Source organism: Centroberyx gerrardi, chromosome 1 (genome assembly GCF_048128805.1).
Source record: "Centroberyx gerrardi isolate f3 chromosome 1, fCenGer3.hap1.cur.20231027, whole genome shotgun sequence".
Lineage (NCBI taxonomy): Eukaryota > Metazoa > Chordata > Actinopteri > Beryciformes > Berycidae > Centroberyx > Centroberyx gerrardi.
Window position 1 is genome coordinate 22,748,762 of NC_135997.1, and position 12,224 is coordinate 22,760,985.

Consider the following 12,224-nt stretch of genomic DNA (forward strand, 5'->3'; position numbering starts at 1 on the left):
AATTTTTGAACCCCCACTACCTGTCCCATTATAAAACCTGCAACTTCACAAATGGCATTAGTGGTAATGTGGTCGTAAGGCAGTGTATTTTTTGTTGAGGTCCCGGTGGCTGGAATTGATTAATTTTGAAGAATATGGAATTTGTGACACCTCAGGATTATAGACTCTATCACACTTTTTTTGTAATTTCGTGATCAGAGGTACAAAGCACCAGTGCAGCTGCGGCACAATTGTAAAATGAGTTGGATTTGCAGGAATATATTATCAATCCAATCAGCTCCTCTTATTCCCTTTAAAAGCAGTGTGTTTCCAGCCATGGTGCACAGACAGTTTTGTAATGAATGAGAGTCCAGACCGGCTGCGCCAAAAAAAAGAGAGGAAAAAGAGGAAACTGATGTACTCGTTCAGGAGGGGCAGAGTTGCAAGGCACTGATGTGGAATTTATGTTTCTGGAGATAATGAAATTCCTGTCGCTATGCTTTCCATGCACATCGACAGCTTTATGTTGCAAGACAATGATTCACACAATCTTCACATGTGCATAAAACCTAACTATATTAAGCTATGGTCTGAACTATAACATGAAAAAAGCACTAAAGCACTAGAATTAAGAAAAATGACCAATGCCTCTTCTTCTTGACTGCCTAAGAATAGAATAACGAGTAGAGAAAAAACATCTAAATGAACCTTGAACTTTTCCCCACTATTATCTTCAGAATGATAGGCGGGTAGGCTATCCACTTTATTGTGATTTCATGCATCCCATTGGTTTTGGGGCTTCAATCTTTAATCTGACACTCATTTCCCAGGCTTCCACAGTCTATGATTTCATTTGGGTAATAATAATTTGAGCAATTATAAAAGACCTTTGACTTGTTTATTCGTCACGCAAGGTAAATCATTACATGGCCATCAAATTATCTCAGTTACTTTCAGTTCTAACCTGTTGTGTTATAGAGAAGTGAAGGCTAAAAATACAAAAATGAGCATCTCGTACACTTCAGAGAATGCTACAGGCTTAGCGGTAGATCAGCGGTCTGCTGTAGGTGGTCCAGTTTCCAGTGTGATCCTGGGCCTGTCCTTCCTGGTGGGGGTTCCGGGGAACCTGCTGGTGATCTGGACTATCCTGAGACATGTCACGCAGCGCTCCCACACCGTGGTGCTCATCCTTCACCTGGCTGCCGCTGACCTGCTGGTGCTCATCACCCTGCCTCTGTGGATCTACTCCCTGGCGTACTCCTGGGTCTTCGGAGAGGCCTCCTGCAAGGCCATGGTGTACATCATCAAAGTCTGCATGTTCAGCAGCGTCTTCTTCATCACCCTCATGAGTGTGGAGCGCTTTCTGTTCATCCGGTATCCTTTTGAGATGCTGGCATGGAAGGACACGGCCATTATGGACACATTTCTGGGAGTCATGTGGCTCCTGGCTTTCCTTTTGGGAGTTCCTGCCATACTGACCCAGCGTGTGGATACAATTGATGGGACTGAGCAGTGTCTTGAAATGGAGTACAGCTCTGTGGCACAAGAGATGATTTGCTTATGCCTGGACACTTTGGGGGGCTTTGTAGCTCCCTTCACCATCCTTGGTATCTGTTACTGTCTAGTAGCTGCCCAGCTCAAGGGCATGCATCTCCAACACAAACAGAAATCCATGGTTCTCATCAGCAGTGTGGTGATAGCCTTCACACTGTGTTGGTTGCCTTACCATATCATCAACATTATTGATCTGGTTTGCATCCTAACACGGGACACAAATGATGGAGCTAGATGTGCGCCGGAGAGTTTAATCTTCATCTCTGGGGCCCTTACCTTCATTAGCAGCTCAGTGAATCCTGTGCTGTACGCCCTCATTGCTAAGAATTTCCAAGGGAGTCTCCAGGAGACCCGATTGGTCAGGCTGTTCCAGGAAGTGGCCACTCACACCAACAAACTTAGAGAACAAGTAGTACAGTATCAGATTGGCAAGAGAGCAACAAAACCACAGACAGAGCAGATGTCTGACATTGTGTGAGAAAAAAGTGTGAAACTGTCACTGTGACAGTGTGAAACTGTGACTGTGACTTTTTTTTTTCTCAACAATGCTTGGTTAGTTCAATATAATAGGAAAACTAGGGAGGAATGTTGTTTTCCCTCAGCTTTAGCTCAATTCTGTAGTTAATTAAGGGAATAGATTTCATAATGGAGGCCTTCATATGAACAACAACATAGGTCTGATTTAAGGTTTTGGCTGACTGTTTACAAATATCACTATCCTAAGACTGCACATTGCAATATTGCACTGACTCATAAAGACAGCAGAGGTTGTATCTGGTGATGCATAGCGTTCACACTCCAAATTATGTAGGTTGAATAGAAAACTGAGCATATTAGCTGTTACCAGAGTTGTTTGGCTCTTTGTCTTAAGACGTCAGTTATTTTCCAGGGGAATACCATATCCTCCCATCCTTTTTTCAAATACACCCCTAGATGTCACTGATGAATACATATGATTATGATGTATATGTTTCTCTAAATGGGAATGATAGTTGTGATCGTCTTAAGTTTTAAATGTGATATTCTGCACTATATGTCATATTTTTTGAGGACCTCATGGTTTATATTGTCCAAGTGACAAAATGCTAAAATACTAACCTTCAAATGGTGAGGCCTCTGTCTTTTTTAGTTGAGAAATGAAATGAAATACCTCACTTAATGTTGACTTAATGTTTTGAAAACTGATAAAATTGTTTCATTTTGAATTATTTTGCACATTAGTAAAACTTGATCAGAGTAACCCAGATTTTGAAGTAGGACTGTTCTACATGATGTAGTTTCTTGCCTGTTTGTGTGAAAGAAGAAATGTCTAAATAATGTATTGTTCTTTGGAGCTGATATTTCAGTTGAATCATTATCAGTTGTATCATATTGGTGATATTAGTTTCAAATGATCTATCGCAGTTCCAAGTAAATAGAATAAATAAATAATTGTCTATGGGCTCCAACAATGTTTTCTGTGTTTTGATAAAGTGAATCTGTGTCCTATAAGAAACATGGCAAAAATCAGGATTCTAAGAGACATTAAATTACAATAGATGCTGAGGTGAAATAATATCATTAGAAGTCATTCATAATCCAGGCTTCCAGGCATGAGGTTAGACTTACTCCTGTGACAATGAAATGTTGGAAGAGCTTGTTAAACACAGAACCATGGAGGGCATCAAGGTTGGACCCTTCGTGGTTTACTTATGGGGTGGACAGTCCCATTGGGGCTTTATTAAATCTGATCTATGAATACATTACTTTCTGGTTGGAAATCTATTCTATTTATGAGTCGATTATGCATTACCATCAAGAGGCAAAACCTGAAGCTGTTTAGTTTACAAGTAACTGCAGATTAACTTTGTGAACTGACAGAATGTTTGAATTTTTACATCTAAATGAATCATGGTAGTGCTAGAAGCGCTGTTTTATAAAATATGATGCATATAAACACAAAGTTGCTCCCCCAGTTGAGATCACTGGTATAACATATTGGTGTAAGATATGTAAATTCTGTTTTCGGGTGGATTTTTTTTATTCATTTAATGTCCTTGACTATATCACTTGGACCACATTTCACAGAGCAACTTCATTTCCTTTAACACCCTAATCCAAGATCTCAGCTCTAAAACTTGACTTGCTCATTGTCTCTCGTGACACAAGGGCCAGATGGATGAATCATCTCTCCGTCGCTCAGATGGCCCTGTGAGAAACCCCTTTCCTGTTCACTCTACACTTAAAGGGAAGTGAAGGCTTGCTTGTGCAGCACTTTTTTTTTTTCTCTTCATGAGGACACCACTGGCAGCACACACGCATGCAGCATGAACCTCTCAGTGGATCTGCCTTCTTCCGAAGACATGGCCCCTGAGGAGTTTGCCGGCGGGACAGCGGTGTCTTGTGTGATCCTGGGCCTGTCCTTCCTGGCGGGGGCTCCAGGGAACCTGCTGGTGATCTGGACTATCCTGAGACACGTCACGCAGCGCTCCCACACCGTGGTGCTCATCCTGCACCTGGCTGCCGCTGACCTGCTGGTGCTCATCACCCTGCCTCTGTGGATCTACTCCCTGGCGTACTCCTGGGTCTTCGGAGAGGCCTCCTGTAAGGTCATGGTGTTCGTCATCTACGCCTGTATGTACAGCAGCGTCTTCCTCATCACCCTCATGAGCGTGGAGCGCTTTGTGGCCGTGCGACACCCGTTTGCCTCAGTCGACTGGAGGAGAAAAAAAGCCCTGAATAAAGTGCTGCTGGCCCTGTGGGCTGCAGCGTTCCTGTTCAGCATACCTGTCATCCCGACCCAGATGGTGGACGGACCCAGCGGGGAGGAGCAATGTCTGTACCGGCTGTACACCTCAGACATCCAGGAGATGGTGTGTGTGCTGCTGGAGACTCTAGTGGGCTACATCGTGCCCCTCTCCATCCTGGTGGTTTGCTACGGCTGCCTGTGCAGCCGTATCACTCAGATGACCTTCAAGTCCAAGCGCAAGTCCACGGTCCTGATCGCCAGCGTGGTGGTGGTGTTCGCCGTGTGTTGGACGCCGCATCATGTGGGCAACGTCCTCTCACTCGTCTACCTGGCCATTAAAGACTCCCACCGCGATGCAGCAGATAATGTGGAGAGTGCGAGGAACACCATGACCATTATCGCTGGAGCCATGGTCTTCATCAGCAGCACCGTCAACCCCATCCTCTACATGTTTGCGGCACGCTCGTTCCGCAGCTCGCTGCGGGACACAGGGATCCAGAAGCTCTTCCGCCACATCTCCAGCACCTCCCCAGGTGAGGGCAATAGAGAGTTGTCCTTTGTGTCCAAGAGACAGAGCCATCAGACCAACAGTTCTCAGTGTCTATCTGAGTCCAAAGACCAAATGGATGTTCTAATAAACATGTGTGAAAATGGTCCATCTTGACGTTGTAAATGTATGGGTTGGTGTCTATTTGGTGTGTCTTGTAGATATTTTTGTATTATATATTTTCACACAAAGCAATTTTAAGTAACACTTTATTTTCCAGGTCTGTAATTTCCTAATAATTTCCTAGAAAAGAGTTGATATGTAACTGTCAACTTCTTGGGAAGTTTCCTGGAAAGAACCATTTTGTACTAATTATCAGGAAAATGGGGAAGAGTTTAATTGGTCAATTGGTAGGTTTGGTCATTTCTTTAGAAATGACCAAATCTATACCAATTAAACTCTTCCCCCATTTTCCCGAGGTGGAACCACCTAAAGTTTAGGTGGTTCCAAGAAGGAACCATGATATTATGTAGTGAAAATGGAAGAGGTCAGTTTGGTGGATAAGAAACTTAATTTCTAAAAATAAATAAAAGAGCTTGATTTAGAAACCCAAGTAATTATTCACTTATACAGAAATTAGAGGAAGCAATTATCTTTGGTATTTGTTGAATTATTTACTTATCTGTAATTTAGAACCTTACAGGAAGACAGACATAACAGTTTTTGCCTGTTCAGCTGACATGTTGACCAACTCTTTTAGAAATTAACAATATCTTATCAACTCCACCAAACTGACCTCTTTCATCTTCTATGTTTTTTTTTTTAAAGAAATTAACAGCTACATATCAGCTCCAGGAAAATAAAGTGTTACCCAATTTGACCTTAAATTAGGCCACTTTTGTTGAATTAAAACACAGACAATTACATGATGTTAGTTACATGATGAAATGTGTCCCACTTTGTAAATGACCTAGACAAAATACTGTAATGTTGTTTGTTATTGTGACTGTAGAGAATATATTTATAATTATACTATTAATGCAAGCATTAGAACTACTTACATTTATTTCCCATAATATGCACTAATAGCATAATAAATGGTACCATATGCATGAAATGAAACGTTTTTGTTTTTTATTATTTTGTTGAAGCCATACAAAGGCTGTAATTAATTGTTTGCTTGTATCATTGATTACTTTTCCAAAGTTTTGGGAACATAATTAGCACAGTGTGTTTTCAGCTAGTTACCTTGTGGCTGTGTCTCCCTCTATTTATTTTTGACCCCTCTGCCACAGACAGTTCATATTTTACACTGCTTTGGTTGTCATGATGGATGATGGAAACAACAAATTTTCAATATTCCAAAACCTTTCTGTTTTAGGGAAGTGTGCTGTCTCTGGAATACCCTTGTTATGATTGTGAGATGATTAACTTACGTAACATATTTTGTACAAAACTCCCAGTATTATTTCTTATTCAATGTAAAAAAACAAAAAAAACAAATAAGAATGACTACTGTTGTAAAATAATGATTTTGCACTGCTGGTGACAAGTCTAAATCTGTCATGGTTCACGACAGCAACACTCATGCTTTCAACTTCCTCCCTATCCGGAGATTGCAAAATGAAAAACTGCATGTGTTCCCTCTGGGGAGCAGTAAAAAGCGGAATCATGTCTTACTGTTTGCCACAGTCGTATAGAAATTAAACCCACAATGTTTTTGCAAGGGGCTTTAGTGTCAGCTAAATCTATGATATTTTTAAAAGCGAGGTACAGATGTGTATATATAATGTTCTGTTGTAAAAGCAAACTGAGTTTGTTTGTTGCCATGACCACATAACAGTTGTCCTCACCATTAGGTGGCAGTGTCAGCACTGTATTTCAATGAAGGAACTTTGATACATTCTCTGTGCAGCTTCATAATGGTAACATGTATCCCTATTTGACTTTGTTATTGTGTGTTTTTATTTTAACCTTTATTTAACCAGGGAAGGGTTTTGTCGGGCACAGATTCTCTTTTTCATCCCCACCCTGCTTTCTCATCACTGACTGCCTCGCCTCACACAGCTTACACACACTCACAGTGGGTGCCTGTTATGCTAAAGGGCCCTTGAAGAAGGGAAGAAGCCCAGAAGACTTTCTTTCTATACATTTAACTGACTGACAAAATGATTTATATATGAGCTGACTAAGCACCCGAGTCTCTGTCTTAGCCTGTTCTTATAAACTTTGTTCTGTGCGCCACACCTTCGTCCAACATACAACACTTTCACACTGCACACATAGTCACAAAAACACGCATGTTTAACCACGGTGGTTGGATTTCTGTGCTCATAGTGTGAGAATACCTGGCAGAGATGCAGGGAGGCTTGTGTCAACACGACCCAATCACATGAGCACACTGCAGGTTTTGTATGTTGTTGTTCACCTGCCTCCAGTACAGTACATTTGGATGTATTACAAGTGGGTCTGTTATAATATCGTATAATTACTGTGACTCCAACAAATACTTCACAAGTTTTGGATGTATCACAGCATATTATATGATATTATGATTATAATATGGGTTACTATATGCTACTATGTATACTTATGATGCATTACAATTCTTAATCTTAACATTAAGCGACCATGGCTCACATCTTTTCTGGGAAACACAAAGTAGATTGGACTGTTGTTGTACTTAACTTAGGGAGGATGATTCAATTGTCCAGTACACAGACCTGAAAAAAGATATGATCTTAAACATTTGGAACCAGTTGATGTGTGCTTTATTATTTTTTTCTCTATAAAACTCCCACAAACTCAAAAAATGAACACCTCATTAGTATGTTGTGTTAAATTCCATGACATGATAATTGTCCTGCCAGGATAAATGAAATAATATAAGTTGCTTCTTATTTTTCTAAACATATCAGTATCACAAATCATGGGTCTGATTTGTGATACTGGTTGGAGCAGAAAGTTGAATAAACCAGAGTGATAGTGCTCATCACCTTGGGGCTTTTGATTAATGGTGAGTCAGGATTAGTGTAACTGTGATAGTGGAAAAATACAGTGAGTAAATGGTGTGACACAAATTACGTGCAGGGAGCGGTCACACAAGAAAACATAGCTGACTCTGAGACATGAACGGCCTCTTCTACCAGAATGAGGAAGCAACCATCTGTGTGTGAGACGAGATCAGCAGTGTGGGATATGTCTGATATATACCCCTCCCTTCATTACTGGAGTATACCCAGAGTATACTTACATTTACAGAATACCTAGATCTATTAGGCATATCAGAATTTAACTACTGTTATTGTGTGTGAAATCAATTTTATTTTTCTTGAAGGGATGCATTGTCCTTTATGCTCTGAATGGTTTTCAGCATTGTATGGCCAATGAAAACCAGTCAAACACCACTGTGGAGTTTCAAAAAAGCAAGCAAGGGCAATAGCAGCTGCTCATCCATCTGCTTAACTGCCGTTGGCACACATGAATCTTGGGGTCACAGTGTATGTCGACTTTTAGCAGTATACAAACATCTATCAGTTGTGAGTAGAAAGGTCCCTTTCACAATGTTACTTATTATCTGCTTAAAAATGTAATCAGTCATGTAATCTGGAAGACTATTCAAGATCAGTAATGTAATCAGAGAAGTTTTGATTACCTTTCCTCTGAATGAAGTAAAACAATGTATTCCGATTTACAGGCAGTAACTTATTATTATCATCTGCAACATCATCAACCATTATCTTAGGATGTGTGAAAATGTATCTTTTTGTAAATATGATCTCAAGATGAAAAGTCTTTTTTCCCTTCAAACATGCCTCTGAGTAATCCTACAAGCAATATTTTTTTTCATATTTGTAGTATGATCACTGAATTTTTTTTTTTGTTATCATTCATTTTTTGTAATCAGATTACTGTAATCCCTTTAAATGTCCCCAACCCTGCCATCAATACAGTGACAGCACACAACAGGACAAGACCACTAAGTGGGTGTTGGAGTTGTGAATCTTGGCCATCTCTCAACTTCATTCACAATTGCTGATTGCCACAATTCACTCCTATTTTTTATTGTTGGAAGAGTGGAAGACATCTGAACAGCAACAAATAAAATATTTTCTAGGCATGGTGGCTTCTCAATGGTACGGGTTCTCACCAGTTACACCTGCTGAAGGAAGCACTCAGCATGTTGGCACAGTGCCACAGAGAGACAACAAGCATAAGCATGTCTACGATATGGTGCCATGTAGATAAGTGTTCTTTGTTGTTGTTGTTGTTGTTGTTGTTGTTGCATACGGTTGGTAATAGTCTAGGTTTTCAGCCGAAGTATCTCCCTGTGTGTGTCTCCCTCTACTTCTCACACAGGCTCAGCTGGGAGGAACGACGAGTCACAAATTCTCAAGAAAGACTCTGTGAATGAGTGTTCGGGGTGGGGGACTTAAACGAGTGAAAGGAGGTGAACAGACAAAAAGCCTTCCACTCACTATCATCTCTTGGCCCATAGCTACCTACACAGCAGGAAAGGGAGTGTCAGGCGCAACAAAACACGGCATTCTGGGAACCAGGCCAGAGACTAGACTAGTGAAAACTCCAAACAGGCCAGTAGGGACCTGTTAAGTTTTGTTGTTTTTGTATTTTGTTTACAAAGTTATTGTAAATTCTAGGTGGTATATAACTGTTCTTATGAAAGCAATGGCATGTTTTTAATACCAACAGCTGTTCCAGTGCCTACATATAAATATACTCATGCATAGTTTTGCAAGAGAAACTTCACACATGTGGCCATACAAACCCCTCCACAAAGACATATTAGTTTTTATTTTTACCACATGATCTTGTATTCACTTTGAGTGATGTTATATATCACTGTGTGAGTGTGAAGCATGGCAGTGCTAAAAAGGAGCATGAACGCTCGCTCTGCCAATTTCAATTGGAATGATTTAAGGTTAAATTGAAGGTTGAATTAAGGTGTGTGTGTGTGTGTGTTGTTTCTGTGGCTTTATGGAGGTAATGTATAATATCGTAATTTGATGTGAAATTTCTATCCACACTGCCTCAAAATGTTGCCCATGTATCATTGTGTTAAGACAGTGTATCTACATACAGTAGTTTAATCCTCTGTTCTCCAGGTGTTGGATGTTGGCCATCTCTGGAGGCATTAAGGAGTTAAGGAGCTTGTCAGTATGAAATGAGAGCTGGTGGTGTTGTTGCATGTTGGCCTGCATTCTCCTGCTGCACTTGGAGAATTGTCAGAACCACTGGCAGTGTCAGTAAAACAGCCAGCTGGGTGTTGCTGGTGAGAGGTTTGACGATACGTAGAGCCTGGGAAAGGGGTCGTATCCAGTCAGATCCAGGCCATCTGGCAGATCCATGTGTATGGCCTTTATAATTTCACTTTCATTTTGTGATGTGAACATATAGACTTGAAAAAGGCATCCGCATACTGCAAATCTGTGCAAAAATCATTTATTGCAAGCTTTCTGTCCGCAGGCTTCTTCAAGGTATGAATTCAAGGCATTCGATGCCTTGAAGAAGGTCTCCTGACCGAAAGCTCGCAATAAATGATTTTTGCACATGCAGATTTGCAGTGTGCAGATGCCTTTTTCAAGCCTATAATTCTCTCTAAATCTCTTTAAAGATTTTGGAGTCAAAGTAATCACATAATGATCACTTCCATGTGTCTTTGCGCCTCTGTGGTTCCCAAAAGTAATAGAAAGCAATTATATTACATTTCTAAATGCTAAATTGCTGATTTAAATTTTTAGCATGCAATTTGTCAATCGCTCTGTAATAGATTAGATTTAGACTCTCTTTTTAAATATTTACTCTATTTGGATCACAGGCTGAAGACATTTAAGAATCCATGAATCAGAAGTTACTTCCTCTCATGTGCAATGCTAATTCCACTGTGCTTCCCTTCTCCCAAGGGACATTAGGCACACAGTGTTGTGGCCGGCCTTGATGTGTTTTCTGCAGATGGTATCACAACACAGATGTAAGGTGTATCTATTGATCTGGAGTCAGGTACAGCTCCTCCTCCCTCTGGCTCTATATTTTCTGTTTCACAGCAGAGAATCATCATTGTCATATTTGTATATGAATGTGTTTGTGATGTTTTTCCATCAGTACTGGTTGATCCTTCATATTCATTATGGCCACCAAGGTCCACTTTTGTCATTCATTGTGTTCCCTCATGCTACAGCCATGATGCACCTGCCTCAGTTCTGGGCTGTCTGCTTCACCATGCTGTTTCTCCAGGGGTTGAACTCTGGGCATCTCAACATATTACAATATCTTACATACAATGGCACCCATCATAGAAGTCTCTATCTATCATATATTCGTGCAACAGTAGATGACTTTCCTTTTTTAAATGTTGCAATCTAGAACTCAAAACTTGTGTCTTGCATTGCCATTCCTTGAGCTTTCTGTTACTTGAAATTTTAATTTCCAGCAATTCCTATTGAGGACAGTATTGCAGTAGGAATTCAGTACTACTCGTGCAGTAAAAAGTTAGGCTTCTATGATGACTAAATCTCTAATGTGCATTGCCAACAGGTAATACTCTGCTATCATCACTCTCCATTTTCTCAAATGATGCCCCTAGCTTCCATAAATAGAGACTGATGCTACAAAGAAGCAGAATGATGGAAGCTCTTTTGGGCTTCATATATCATCTGGGTTTGGTGGATGTCAATTTCCCTTACATTAGTGGTGTAGAGGATATATACACAGGTGTACATGATATGGCCCTCTTTTTATGGGTATTCAAAGTGTACTCACTTATCAGCCTAATAACCACTAAAATGTACAAGATAGTGGGATTACAGTATATCTACCTCACCTAAGCAGTATACCCATCTCCTAAACTATTTATTGCCTTACTTGGAAACAAAACACATCCTCATTTCAACTCTGCTCATATCTGCAGGGAAGGATCTGTGTTCCAGCTTATATCCTTGCAGTGGTGCCTGTAAATTCATTGTGTCTGTTTTTGAGGGTCTGAAAAATATTCCATTAACTTCAGTAAAATCTAATGGGCTCTGCCTGATGTTAATATAATTTGGTCCACTGCAATCAGATGTTTATATTTTATTTTTCCTCTTTTATGGCAAAAGTGACACCATGGCAGACACCATGCTTTCACTTTTAACTGTGCTGGTGTTTCCTCACACCACTGATGTCTCTGGTGAGTGTGACAAGCGCACCACAAAACCTAATCATTACGACCACTTTAGGTATTCCCAGGCCCAGGACAAAACTTGACATTCAGGCCCTACATATGACTTATGAATGCAACCACACTATCACTGATTTTCCTGAAAGGGACCTGGGACTGTTGTCCTGGTTGTCCCACCCGCTGCAGCTTATCACGAAATTAAACTAAATGTATCTATTTTTGCACACATCACCCCATGCTATGTGTTGGGCTATGGCAATGTCCTCAGCCCTAATGGTGCCAGTGTTGGGGAGTAGAAAGAT

At 40.5% G+C, this 12,224-nt stretch overlaps 2 protein-coding genes across 2 annotated transcripts; both read left to right on the top strand.

Moving 5' to 3' along the window:
- Positions 1-982: 982 nt before the first annotated feature.
- Positions 983-2,011, top strand: LOC139913690 (leukotriene B4 receptor 1-like). Its single transcript, XM_071901795.2, has one exon. It carries the CDS (start codon positions 983-985, stop codon positions 2,009-2,011), a length of 1,029 nt encoding a protein of 342 aa, XP_071757896.2.
- A 1,800-nt stretch (positions 2,012-3,811) lies between these two features.
- On the top strand, positions 3,812-5,137 carry LOC139913753 (leukotriene B4 receptor 1). Its single transcript, XM_071901884.2, has one exon. It carries the CDS (start codon positions 3,840-3,842, stop codon positions 4,923-4,925), a length of 1,086 nt encoding a protein of 361 aa, XP_071757985.2. The 5' UTR covers positions 3,812-3,839; the 3' UTR covers positions 4,926-5,137.
- The last annotated feature ends 7,087 nt before the right edge of the window (positions 5,138-12,224 follow it).